Source organism: Festucalex cinctus, chromosome 2, assembly GCF_051991245.1.
Source record: "Festucalex cinctus isolate MCC-2025b chromosome 2, RoL_Fcin_1.0, whole genome shotgun sequence".
NCBI classification, from domain to species: domain Eukaryota; kingdom Metazoa; phylum Chordata; class Actinopteri; order Syngnathiformes; family Syngnathidae; genus Festucalex; species Festucalex cinctus.
This window is the reverse complement of record NC_135412.1, coordinates 11572055-11586398: the sequence shown is the minus strand read 5'-3', so window position 1 is coordinate 11586398 and position 14344 is coordinate 11572055. Positions and strand designations below refer to the sequence as shown.

Sequence of the window (14344 nt, the reverse complement as noted above, 5' to 3'; positions counted from 1 at the left end):
ATATCGAATCGAACCGCAATCTCAACTTGTTGAACCAAATTGAATCATTCCACTTTCGAATGGAACCGTGCCTGAACGGCTTCGCACCCCACCAAATCATATCGAAAATAGTTGTTGAATCGTCTTTACTGAAGAGATGCTAATTGTGATATTGACTGGCTGAATTCAAATGTCTGTAGTTTTGCAGTACAACACTGTCACATAATTGCTATTTGTTAGCCTGTCTATGGCATTTTGTATTTTGTTAGCATTGAGCTTATGGCAGGTTATAAATACACCTGTTTATTTTGGCAGTAAAGGTCTGGCAATAAAATATTAAAGTACTATTTTTTGAACAGTTCACAACTGCTAAATTGCTAATAGTTGTGAAGTGATTGTGTATTGCAACTTCAAGTCAAAACCTTTTTCACTTTTTCGAGAGAGGAAATATAAATAAACTGCATAATACTCTCTTTTAAAATGCTTCTAATGAAACCTCAATAAATAAAGTGCAGATTTTCTTGTAGCTTTTCCTGACATTTTTGTTGCTTTCTAGCAGAAGCCTGAAGGTTTTGTCCTACCACTGAATGCTACTTGGATTTGTACATAATTGCTTCTGCCCAATTCCAACTGAAGAAAAACAGCTCAAATCATGATTCCAGCAATGTAGGTAGGTAAGGCATTCTTTTGATGATGGACAGTGTTGTTTTTGTGCCAAAAAATACCTTTTGGAACTATGGATAAAAAGTTCAATCCTTGTTTTCAAAATTACAACAAAAAAACATTTGACCTTTTCAAATAAAGCAGGACTGTATTGAGGGAGGATTCATGGGGCCTGCAGTTGGAAAATAATATCATGTTGAATGACTCGAAAATATATAGCCTGAACATGAGAGGGCGCTATCTACCGTCTCACTTTGGCCCAAATTTGAAACTGACTAACGTGAAGACCTTTTCTGTTTTAGTTTAGTTCCCTACTTTCCAAACAATCACATTTCATTTCATTTCATTTGAAAGGGACAATGTACATTCATGAACAACAAATCACGTTATAAATATGCCAGATTCTAGCAGCAGTTGCTAATTTGCATCTGTAGTTCCCTATACATAAATACATTAAAATACAAATCACAAAACAATACAAAGTCAAGATAAAACAGATAAGAACATTGCAATAAGACATGACCATAAACACTCAACAAACACAATCTCATTTTATTTTAGAGACAAAGTGGAACATCTCCAACTAGAGCTGCGAGCAGCTATAAAGGGCCCTCGCAGCCCGGGCCACATTGGGGTATTTGCACGTTGGGGTACTTGCACGTTGGGGTACTCGCACATTGGGGTAATTAGGACAAGCACATTAGGAGCAAAATTTCTTTTAACATGGCATGATAAACCTTTACATGTGGATTTTTTTTTGCCAGGTGTGATGTGTGTGTCAAGCTCAATGGGGTTTGGTGATTGTTAAGATCTGCAAAAATCAGCGTCCTTTTTTATTTTTAGGGAATGAGTTGACCTGATTGGTATTTTTTGCAAAAGTTTATATACCCGTCATCGCTCGTACTCATTGCACGATGTTGCTTTTATTGTCCATATAGGCTATCAAAAATAAATAAAACAAAATAAAAAAGTACATATGTTTGGATCGGTCTGATACCAGTGAACATCTTGAGTAGTGGAAAAAGTAAAAGAATATTCATTAATGACTTAGTTATTACACTTACAATGAGTTCACAAATTTTGTACAAAATACCGTAAGTGTTGTTTTTTTTTTTTTTTTTTTTTTATGCCTTAAGGACTAGGTGGCGCTGTATTTATAACTGAATTTTGTCACAGAGATACCTTCACGCCTTGACTATAAATATCCATGTCAAGTGTGGGATTTTTTGAAGCATGCACCGGGGAGTTATTAAGCATATCCTTCATTCAGGATACTGCTTTTAACGTCCATAGAGGCTATCAAAAATAAATAAAACTAAATAAAAAATACTTATGTTTGGATAGGTCTGATGCCAGTGAACATTTTGAGTGGTGGAAAGTAAAAGAATATTCATAAATGACTTAGTTATCACACTGAGAATGAGTTTACAATTTTTGTAAAAATACCGTAAGTGGGGTATTTTTTTTTCATGTGTTAAGGGCTAGGTGGCGCTGCATATATAACTGAATGTTTTCATATAGATAGCTTCAGGCCTTGACTATAAACATACATGTCAAGTTTGGGATTTTTTGGAGCATGTACCGGGGAGTTATTAAGCATATCCTTTTTCAGTGCAAAACACAAATTTTGATGCCCCGCCCTCATCATATAGTATTTCGAAAAGTCAAGATTTTTCCCCCTGTCGTTGGCTCAGTTCTTGACATGGTCCAGGTCAAGTCTTCACTCAGTCGGATGAAACGTGTAGGAGAAGTGGGCAAAAGTATGCCCCCTGTAAATGTGCAAAAATCGTCAAAAATGGGACATTCAAAAATTCGTAGCTCACTTCCTGTTCATTTTAGCATATGGGTCCAAGAGACTTTTTTGTAGGTCTTGGGCTCCCTCATACACCTAAAAATATTCGTCGTTCTTGCTTAAACGTACAACCGGGGCTGCTTCGTTAAAATTTTCTAGGGGGCGCTATTGAGTCATTTTTGTAAAAATAGCACAATCGACAATAAAATATTGCTCATTTTACCAGGCCAGATGTGTGTGCCAAGTTTCATGAGTTTTTGTGCATGTTTAGACCCTCAAAACCGACGTTGTTTTCTTGGCGAACAGCGCTTAGCCACGCCCACAGCAATTCGCGAAAACTCACAAACTTCGCGTTGTGACATCATGAAGGCCGAAACCCTCATCTGAGCAAATATGAGGTAGGTCCAGTTAACGTGTTTGGAGAAAAGCATTGAAGAAAATTCGTAAGAAAAAAAAATTGCCACTAGGTGGCGCTATCAGTTAGCTGAAATATAAGTTCGTAGATGTCTTTAGGGCTGGACTTTCATCAAATGTGTGAAATTTTGAGAAGATAGGATCATCTCGGTCAAGTTAATGCAGCTTTTATTGTCACGAAAAGTCTTCAGACTTTGCGGCACCGTAGCGGCCACGCCCTTTGGCGAAAAGTTACAATATTTGGTGTGGGGCATGATCAACATCTTAAGGCTTTTCTGACCAATTTTCAACTGGATCCCTTCAACGAGCTCAGCGCAGTAGCTAAAAATGTAAAGTATGACATTTATTGTTACCACTAGGTGGCGCTATATGTATAACTGAATTTTATCATATAGATGTTTTCAGGCCGTGACTATTACGTTGCCTGAGAAGTTTGAGATTTTTTGGAGCTTGAACATGGGAGTTATTAAGCATTTGCTCTTTCTGGACAAATGAAATTTTAAAGGCAATATTTGATGCCCCGCCCCCGTCATATAGTATTTCGAAAAGGCAAGATTTTTTGCCCAGTTGTTCTCTCAGGTCTTGAGATGATAAATGCCAAGTTTGAAGTGACTTGGATGAAAAATGTTTGCAAAGGGGGAAAAAGCATGACCACAGTGAATGTGCCAAAATAGGCCAAAATTTGACATTAAAAAATTCATAGCTCACTTCCTGTACATTTTAGGAAATGGCTTCCACTGACTTTTTTGTGCGTCTCAGGGTGCTACACGTGCCTGACAATTTTCGTAGCTCTAGGTCAAACGGGCCGGGAATGGTTTTTATTTTTCTACGCTAGGGGGCGCTATAGAGTCGCATTGTTATGACAACTACATAATATCAAATTGAGAAGAGACTGCAAAGTTTGGTGAGTTTTCGTAAATATTTAGGCCCTCAAAAATGCGATCGTTTACGGAGAAGAAGAAGAAGAAGAAGAAGAACTAGAGCTGCGAGCAGCTATAAAGGGCCCTCACAGCCCGGGCCACGCTGGGGTACTTGCACGTTGGGGTACTTGCACGTTGGGGTACTGGCACATTGGAAGCAGAATGTCTTTGAAAATGGCATGATAAACCATTACATGTGGATTTTTTTTTCTTTTTTTGCCAGGTGTGATGAGTGTGTCAAGCTCAATGGGTTTTGGTGATTGTTAAGATCTGCAAAAATCAGCGTCTTTTTTTATTTTTAGGCAATGAGTTGCCCTGATTGTTATTTTTCGTAAAAGTATATATACACTCATCATCGCTCGTACTCATTGCACAATGTTGCTTTTATTGTCCATAGAGGTGATAAAAAAAAAATGAAACTAAAGAAAAAAAATACATATGTTTGGATCGATCAGATGCCAGTGGTCGCTGCTCGGGCCCTAATAATTCTTACAAAAACAAGAGGGACCTCGCAGCGGTCGCTGCTCGGGCCCTAATGATCATCTTTTGTTTTCTTGCACTCGTCTAGAAGATCACAAACAGCAAGCTTGAATGACCTGCTCAAAGGGTGAAAAAAAAGAGAAAATCAGCGCAAGAAAAAAAAAAATGCTAATGTGAACTTTTCGTGGCCGTCAGCCAACTTACTACGTCACACAAAGCAGCAGTAAAACACGCACACACGCCGTGGTGAAATAAACTAAGGGAGATGATATTTGTGGTCTGTGAGGATTGAGCGATGTTGAACTGTCAGCTGTTGAACTGTCGACCAAATTAGCATTTAGCATAGCATTGAACTTTGTTTTTTCTGTTTCAACCCACATGTCGTTCCCACGTGAACAAAACTATTCGAGGCGCACGAGACGACGTGATATTTCGTGTTCAGTCTGCTCCTCTTGTTAATGTTGCATACGTCAAGTAACCAAAACCAGAAAACTGCTTAGCAGACTCCCTGTGTACTAGCATAACTACGAGTCTGCTAACCTGTTATCCTATTTTGTTCATATTACACTCGTAATGTTCACACGTGCCCAACATGAGTTTCTTTACCCGAATGCTTATGTATGACACAAGCACTTTGGCCAAGCCCACTGCCAAGCAGCCCAGAACGCTCCACATGACTGGCAATGGCAGCTCCTCGCCATGCCGACTGGAGTTAACAGCGCTTGGAATTGTGGTGAGCTGTACATTTGTCGTTGGTGTGTTGATCACACAAGCTGAAGTGAGACAAAGAAAACAGGCATGGAAAAGGTACATACAGTAGATAGCTAGCTGGCTACTTGGTACTAGCTAGCTAGCTAGCTAGCTAGCCAGATAGATAGATAGATAGATAGATAGATAGATAGATAGATAGATAGATAGATAGATAGATAGATAGATAGATAGATAGATAGAAAGATAAAATAGTAAATAAATACTGTATACCATTTAGGAACAAAATTTCTGCCACATTTTGAAATGAGCACTTGTGCTGCATTCGAGGATGGTTGGAATTCGGATATATCCGAGTTGGTTTTTCCCAGTTCCGACCTGAAAGCGTTCGAGGCGAAGGTAAACAACCAAAATGGCGGAGTGATATTGTTTTTTATTTTGGTCCACAAAACTCATTTGGACCTCTAGAAAACTTTTTTTTTTTTTGCAATTTTGCAATTTTGCTTCATTTATAGTTTTAATCTTATTTCATAAGCATTTCATACAGTTAAGTAGTTGACCGTATAATTACAGGGAGATAGCGGCAATACTGTCACATACATGGAGTAATGTCGAATATTTATGAATGAAGAAAGCTATCTAGTTTTATACTAGAGTAAATTGTGTTTTGCAATATAGAGTGACGTCACATTGTAGTCCGCCGGTGAAGTTGGGGTCCTTTTTTTCCCCCCGACTTCGCAAGTGGCATTTCCGAGTTCAAGGGGGCGTTCCCGTACACACTTCCTGGTTTGAACTCGGAAAAGTCCGACTTCCGACCATCCTCGAATGCAGCATTAGGACTCTAATTCTACTATGGTAAAATAGTGAAGTGGTACTTGAATCATGTGATAGGGACGTTGGACATTAATATGTTTTCACTCTTCTCATCATAACTCTAATTTTGCCTTCATTGAAAATAAGTTTGACAACTGTGATATGGTGCAATAAAATTTGCAGCCCCCCCCGTTGTTAACCACAAACTTCCTGTCTGATGTCAGGTGAGAGGCCATCAGAAAGCTTGTGCGTATTTCTTCTACTGTAAAGATGGCCTTCAAATGGGGTGGCACCAAAACAGTAATTGTGCTAATCTTGTTTGGGAATCACTGATCTAACGTAGCATGTTATTACTTACCATGCACGAAAAGGTCGACCATGCACTCTTTATTTTGACCTCCTACTTTTGCAGTGATGGCACATTTGTAGGCGCCAGAGTCCTGTGGCGTCACCGCGGGCAGATGCAGACTGTCGTTCTCGCCAAATGCGGACCGTTGAGAAATGATCGCCTTCTCCACCTGGCCTTCACCGATGCTGATGATGAATCTTCTTATCTGTCCATTCATCTTTACGTTTTGATAACTCTTGAGTTCGGAAGGGTCAAATGTCATGTTGTCGAGAGGCTGAAATGATTCACTGACCTTGTACCAAGTCAGCAACAGGAACTGCGCGTTGTCACGACACGGGCAGCTCAAGTCAACATTTTTGTCACAGTTAACTTCAATTTTTGCCTGACAGTGGGTGACGTAACACGCAGTGACCACCTGTTCACAATGCATATGAATTTTCTCAGAAGATTCAATACTAAACACAGATTGATAGAATAGCTTGACTTTGAAACATCGTAAAATGAACTTGAGCTCACCTGAATGAACAGTATTATCTTGCTCATGGTTTTCCTCTCTCTCTTGAGGGGCTTATATGAAGAGCTGTCCTCTTCACCTGAAAAGACGTTATTTCCTGGAACAGAAGCAGGATGCAGAATGTGGGTGGGCAATAGTTTTGTGTGAAGTACTACTTGAAAGCAAAACTTGAATAAAAGGGAAGCTATCTTACCAGAAAATAACTTTGGCAGAAGTTAAACTTGCCTTGTAGAATAGGCGACTATGTGTTTAAGTCTGAATTGTGTAGAACAGCTCTTGCAAGAGGCTCCATCATGTCTTTGCTCAGGTTTAAAACAAATAGAACTACATCCTTTTATGATCCTATTACAACAGTAGCGCATTGCATTCACTTGAGAGAAAAAAAAACAAAACCAGTTTTTCTGCCTAATTTCTTGGGGGAGCTTTGTTGTTTTTTTTGAGTAATATTTTTTCTGCTGCGATTGGCTGGCAACCAGCCAGGGTGTCCCCCGCCTACTGCCCAAAGCCAGCTGAGATAGGCTCCAGCACCCCCCGCATCCCTTGTGAGGAATAAGCGGTCAAGAAAATGGATGGATAAAATATTGTGTCAGAAGACCCTGATGATGAAGAAGAATTTTGGAGACGCGTTTCCCTCGCCCGGACGCGGGTCACCGGGGCCCCCCTCTGGAGCCAGGCCTGGAGGCGGGGCTCGCTGGCGAGCGCCTGGTGGCCGGGCCTGCACCCATGGGGCTCGGCCGGGCACAGCCCGAAGGGGCAACGTGGGTCCCCCTTCCCACGGGCTCACCACCGGTGGGAGGGGCCAAAGGGGTCGGGTGCAGTGTGGGTTGGGTGGCGGCCAAGGGAGGAGACCTTGGCGGACCGACCCCCGGCTACAGAAGCTGGCTCTTGGGACATGGAATGTCACCTCTCTGGCAGGGAAGGAGCCCGAGCTGGTGTGCGAGGCCGAGAAGTTCCGACTAGATATAGTCGGACTCGCCTCCACACACGGCTTGGGCTCTGGTACCAGTCCTCTTGAGAGGGGTTGGACTCTCTTCCACTCTGGAGTTGCCCACGGTGTGAGGCGCAGAGCAGGTGTGGGCATACTTATTGCCCCCCGGCTCGGCGCCTGTACGTTGGGGTTTACCCCGGTGAACGAGAGGGTAGCCTCCCTCCGCCTTCGGGTGGGGGGACGGGTCCTGACTGTGGTTTGTGCATATGCACCAAACAGCAGCTCAGAGTACCCACCCTTTTTGGAGTCCGTGGAGGGTGTGCTGGAGAGCGCTCCCTCTGGGGACTCCCTCGTCCTGCTGGGGGACTTCAACGCTCACGTGGGGAATGACAGTGAGACCTGGAGGGGCGTGATTGGGAGGAACGGCCCCCCTGATCGGAACCCGAGCGGTGTTCTGTTATTGGACTTCTGTGCTCGTCACGGTTTGTCCATAACGAACACCATGTTCAAGCATAAGGGTGTCCATATGTGCACTTGGCACCAGGACACCCTAGGCCGCAGTTCGATGATCGACTTTGTAGTCGTGTCATCGGATTTGCGGCCGCATGTTTTGGACACTCGGGTGAAGAGAGGGGCGGAGCTGTCAACTGATCACCACCTGGTGGTGTGTTGGCTCCGATGGTGGGGGAAGATGCCGGTCCGACCTGGCAGACCCAAACGTATTGTGAGGGTTTGCTGGGAACGTCTGGCGGAATCCCCTGTCAGAAAGAGTTTCAATGCCCACCTCCGGCAGAGCTTCTCCCTTGTCTCGGGGGAGGTGGGGGACATTGAGTCCGAATGGACCATGTTCCGCGCCTCCATTGTTGAGGCGGCCGATCGGAGCTGTGGCCGTAAGGTGGTCGGTGCCTGTCGCGGCGGCAATCTTCGAACCCGCTGGTGGACACCAGCGGTAAGGGATGCCGTCAAGCTGAAGAAGGAGTCCTATCGGGCCTTTTTGGCCTGTCGGACTCCGGAGGCAGCTGACAGGTACCGGATGGCCAAGCGGAACGCGGCTTCGGCGGTTGCTGAGGCAAAAACTCGGGCATGGGAGGAGTTCGGTGGGGCCATGGAAAACGACTTCCGGACGGCTTCGAGGAAATTCTGGTCCACCATCCGGCGTCTCAGGAGAGGAAAGCAGTGCACCATTAACACTGTGTATAGTGGCGATGGGGTGCTGCTGACCTCGACTCGGGACGTCGTGAAGCGGTGGGGGGAATACTTCGAAGACCTCCTCAATTCCACCAACACGTCTCCTTTTGAAGAAGCAGAGTCTGGGGACTCTGGGGTGGGCTCTCCTATCTCTGGGGTCGAAGTCACTGAGGTGGTTGGAAAGCTCCTCGGTGGCGGGGCCCCGGGGGTGGATGAGATCCGCCCGGAGTTCCTAAAGACTCTGGATGTTGTGGGGCTGTCGTGGTTGACACGCCTCTACAACATCGCGTGGACATCGGGGACAGTGCCTCTGGATTGGCAGACCGGGGTGGTGGTCCCCCTTTTCAAGAAGGGGGACCGGAGGGTGTGTTCCAACTACAGAGGGATCACACTCCTCAGCCTCCCTGGTAAGGTCTATTCAGGGGTGCTGGAGAGGAGGGTCCGTCGGGAGGTCGAATCTCGGATTCAGGAGGAGCAGTGTGGTTTTCGTCCTGGCCGTGGAACAGTGGACCAGCTCTACACCCTCCGCAGGATCCTCGAGGGTGCGTGGGAGTTCGCTCAACCAGTCCACATGTGTTTTGTGGATTTGGAGAAGGCGTTCGACCGTGCCCCTCGGGGAGTTCTGTGGGGGGTGCTTCGGGAGTACGGGGTGCCGGGCCCCTTGTTACGGGCTGTTCGGTCCCTGTACGACCGTTGCCAGAGTTTGGTCCGCATTGCCGGCAGTAAGTCGGATTCGTTTCCGGTGAGGGTTGGACTCCGCCAAGGTTGCCCTTTGTCACCGATTCTGTTCATAACTTTTATGGACAGAATTTCTAGGCGCAGCCGAGGCGTGGAGGGGTTCCGGTTTGGTGGCCTCAGCATTGCATCTCTGCTCTTTTCAGATGATGTGGTGCTGTTGGCTTCATCAGGCCGGGGCCTCCAGCTCTCACTGGAGCGGTTCGCAGCCGAGTGTGAAGCGGCTGGGATGAGGATCAGCACCTCCAAATCCGAGACCATGGTCCTCAGTCGGAAAAGGGTGGAGTGTCGTCTTCAGGTCGGGGATGAGATCCTGCCCCAAGTGGAGGAGTTCAAGTATCTTGGGGTCTTGTTCACGAGTGAGGGTGGGATGGAGCGGGAGATCGACAGGCGGATCGGTGCAGCGTCTGCAGTGATGCGGACTCTGTATCGGTCCGTCGTGGTGAAGAAAGAGCTGAGCCAAAAGGCAAAGCTCTCGATTTACCGGTCGATCTACGTTCCAACCCTCACCTATGGTCACGAGCTGTGGGTCGTGACCGAAAGAACAAGATCCCGGATACAAGCGGCCGAAATGAGTTTCCTCCGCAGGGTGTCCGGGCTCTCCCTTAGAGATAGGGTGAGAAGCTCGGTCATCCGGGAGGGACTCAGAGTCGAGCCGCTGCTCCTCCGCGTTGAGAGGAGCCAGCTGAGGTGGCTCGGGCATCTGGTTCGGATGCCTCCTGGACGCCTCCCTGGTGAGGTGTTCCGGGCATGTCCCACTGGCGGGAGGCCCCGGGGACGACCCAGGACACGCTGGAGAGACTATGTCTCTCGGTTGGCCTGGGAACGTCTCGGGATCCCGCCGGAGGAGCTGGTTGAAGTGGCTGGGGAGAGGGAAGTCTGGGTTTCCCTGCTGAAGCTGCTGCCCCCGCGACCCGACCCCGGATAAGCGGAAGAAGATGGATGGATGGATGGAAAATATTGTGTGTGGATGTATTTCCATACATACAAAGACATATACAGTATATATACCGTAATTGCCGGACTATAAACCGCGATTTTTTTCACACGCTTTCAACCCTACGGCTTATACAATGATGCGGCTTATATGTGGGCGCTCGAGCAGAAAAGGTAAGAGTGAAACAGGTGGAATATATGTGTCGAGGAAGACGCAAATTTAATGTAACTTGGCGCTTTGTGCATGACTAAAATGAGCATGAACAGACCCTCATCATGGAGAATACAAGAAGTCTCAGTGACTTTTACCGGTATGTTATTTTTAAGCAGCCCTGTTAGTGCTGTGTTACCACCATATGGCTGCTGCGTTTCTGCCGCATCACAGGCACTGTTTGGAAAGAAAAGCTAAGGTATATTATTAATTAAACCTTTGAAAACTCTTTCTGTGTACCGTCTTTCTTTGTAAATATGTCATGTTTCAATGTGGGCACATGCGGCTTATAGTCAGGTGTGGCTTATATATGGACAAACTTCTTTTTCCTTTAGAAATGTACTTTTACTGAATTATTTTAGAAACTATTCACTTCTGGATCATATGAGGAAGGATCGCTACGTGATACAGTAATTTTCTGTATATAATATTATATGAGGGTTACTCAGGGTGACTTGTGAGCTCATTCTATTCATAACAAATTTGCTACGGTGAATGACAGGATTGTGTTTGAAATTGTACTCCCAACCGGACACAGTCCGTAAGTATGACACTTAACACTTAAAAGCAAACCTACTGTACTGTACTGTTTGTGTGTGCGCACACACACACACACGCAGATATGAGGCAGCCTCATCCTGTTGTTTTCAAACCCAGGGAACTCCCCATTGTCCCTCATTGAGCATATTATTTGTAGGTGTCGCTCTTGTTGACAAAAGAGGTCAATATATGGTTATTAATAGCTGACAGGCTTAATGGAAAAGAGAAAAGAATGAAGCGCTCTGTCTACATAAAACAATACCTCATTCTGCAGCAGCTGGCACAGGGTTGCAAAAATGTATTGACGTTTGTACAAAGCGTAAGTGGAAATGAGGAGTTATTGGCCACTTCCTACTGCACGCCCAGCTGTGAGCTCTTCTCTCGGAAGACAAGGCCAAATCTCAAGTGGGGCGCTAAAGTTCAAATGCTAGTTCAAAGTATGACACTCGACATGTTATTTTGAAACTATTTCTAAGTTGTTGTGGAGACAAGGCAGATGTCGGAAAAGGGATCTGGAGTAAATGCAACCAGAGGGACATAGTTGTGCTGACGTTTAATGGCAATTAAAGAGTCTGGAAGGGCAGTGGAGGAGCAGGAGCAGAGTTGCTGCATTTATACATTTGTGTCGGCAGTGAGCGTACAACTTTGAGGATGTTTTTGGCTTTTTGGCTTTTTGGCTTGGTTTGGGTTTGGGTTTTTGGTTATGTTATGTTATGTTATGTTATGTTATGCTATGCTATGCTATGCTATGCTATGCTATGCTATGCTATGCTATGTTATGTTATGTTATGTTATGTTATGTTATGTTATGTTATGTTATGTTATGTTATGTTATGTTATGCTATGCTATGCTATGCTATGCTATGCTATGTTGTGTTATGTTATGTTATGTTATGTTATGTTATGTTATGCTATGCTATGCTATGCTATGCTATGCTATGCTATGTTATGTTATGTTATGTTATGTTATGTTACACACATGCACACATAAACATTGTCTCCGAACGGGAAGTGAACCCACGCCGCCTGCACTAAGGGCAACGGCCCCAACCCGCCACCCAAAGCCCGACTTTGAGGACGTTAGCAATAAAGCTTGTGGTTTGAATCGGGCTCCAGTGTCGCAGTAATGTAGTGTCCTACACGGGACGTTTTTGTGACACTTGACATATTTCCCACTTCTTAACGAAAACGCTCGCCGAATATCCAGGCTCGCTACATTCATTTGTTATGCCCTGCGGGAAGCGGAGCGGGCGCTAAGCATGTGATGTCAGCTAGAAGGGTGCATCTATGGGGAGAGGGTTGGGCGTGGGCTGGCTGTGATCGACAGCTAAAAGAAGGCATTTAAGGAGGTGTGTACGAGATGGGGGCAACTACGTCACTTTCCACTAGTGACTTCATCTGCACCTTCTCGTGTAATGAGAGGACAAACGGCCAAATTGGGTTTAACCTTAAGAAATCTTAACATGGTTTTTGCCCCAAAATCAAGCTTTCAACAAACATGCACTAAAATATCAAAATAATGACTAGGACATGTAGACGGTATTAGTAGACAACAGTTTAAACAGTTTATCAGCAAAAAAGAAAAAGTTGATGTCTTGTTGAGTTACCCTTTAAGATGTTTTTGTGGGCTTTCTTATAAGAAATTCCAAGTCGAAAAGTGAAATGAGCATGAGGGCTGATTTAAAAAAAATAAAAAAAAATATTGCGGCAACGCTACAAAGCCATTTTTTTCCACTTAAACCGTAATACCTGCAATGCTTAAATCTCTGACGGTTTAATTTGTGGCGGAAACATGAATGAATGTGCATGCACGTGTTAGATTGGGGCCGCGCTTAAAGTGTGTTGCACGCCAAAGTAAATCCCAGAGGTTGTTAGCGTGCCCAGCTGCTAGCGCAGGTCTCCATTTTTCTGTCAGTGAGGTTGTTCGCCGCACACTCTCCAGCCTCTGATTGAGGAAATCCGCTGACTGTTTGCTCCGTACACTGACATGAAACATCCCAATGGTTCCGCTGCCTCTCCCACAGGCCCTGTGCACTCAGGCTTTCCCATGAAGGCTGTGAATGTTTACGGGGGATGACAGATTTATGGCTCTTTGATGGAGCGTACAAGTACCAACGTTGTTGCAGCGCTGCGTAAGCCACAGAGAACACGGTGGTGCCTTGACTTATGGTTTAATTCATTGCGTGATGCTTGTATGTCAAATCAACTTTTCCCATTATAATGAATGGGAACGCCATGGTGTTTGGTTGACTACACAAGGCGTAAATCTCTAGGAAGGAAAAATCGGCCGAGTATGTTGAAAAACTTTTAAGTCACTCGTAAGTGCAGTTATCACTCTGTATAAAGCGTGAGGCGCTTGAATGTCAACATTGGTTACACACACGCCTGTCTTATTTGATCCTCCGCCTGTGAGCGTGGACAAGCCGCCGAAGACCGGGGCTGAATTGTCGGAGTCTGTGCTAGAACAAAACAGTTACGATCATCTGTATTGTTCTGTAATTTCATCTCTGGGATTTCCTCTTACCAGCAGAGCCTCGCTTGCACACGCCCCCACCCATCCGATTTGCTCGCCGTCCATCATCCCGTCGCTGTCAGAGGACGCTGCCAAATTCTTGGCCGCATGAAAACAATTGTTTCTTCATGTTTGAGGAGACGTAACCGGCTCCTCAGACAGCGCACCCGCCCCCTACAACCCCCCGCTAGAGCCTTGGTTGAAAGTCGAGCAGACTTCCTTGGCTTAAGGTTCAGTGAAAATATTGAAGCAAAGCATCTGAGGCCTTGGGCCACAAAGTGATTCAAGGCCATGAACATCAGCTCATGAACATGTACAGGTTTGTGTTCAGGCGTTCTGGCAAGACGACAGCATGTTCAAGGTGAGCACCCATCTGGGAATTACGACTGCTTGCAGATGATGCAGGGGGAAAAAAGTACATCCTTCCTGTTTCTGGATGATCTATTTGATTTTCAGGTCTGCCCTGACAGCGCCGTGATTTGTGTTGTCCTAGAGCTTTCCTCTCCACACTTCATGAACATCTTATATGAAATGTTTACTTTCTTCTACTACTTCTTCTTCTTCTTCCCAGCTGTTCAGAAAATTAATGTTGGAACATCATTCAATTATCTTCCCATGAATGAATAACTTATTTCAAAAGTAGAAATTTCCGTGCCTTTGTC

General features: G+C 45.2%; 1 protein-coding gene across 3 annotated transcripts; it reads right to left on the bottom strand.

The window, feature by feature from the left end:
* Window positions 1-4132: 4132 nt before the first annotated feature.
* On the bottom strand, window positions 4133-13842 carry LOC144013711 (uncharacterized). Of its 3 annotated transcripts, none has more exons than XM_077512872.1 (5): window positions 13695-13842; window positions 6635-6729; window positions 6128-6533; window positions 4855-5021; window positions 4133-4364 (listed from the first exon to the last, which is right to left on the bottom strand). In XM_077512872.1, exons 1-5 carry the CDS (start codon window positions 13726-13728, stop codon window positions 4341-4343), a joined length of 726 nt encoding a protein of 241 aa, XP_077368998.1. In that variant the 5' UTR covers window positions 13729-13842; the 3' UTR covers window positions 4133-4340. The 3 variants fall into 3 exon arrangements, with proteins under 3 accessions (XP_077368998.1, XP_077368999.1, XP_077368997.1); XM_077512873.1 differs by having other exon boundaries at window positions 4133-5021; window positions 6128-6335; window positions 6411-6533; XM_077512871.1 differs by having other exon boundaries at window positions 4133-5021.
* Window positions 13843-14344: the final 502 nt, after the last annotated feature.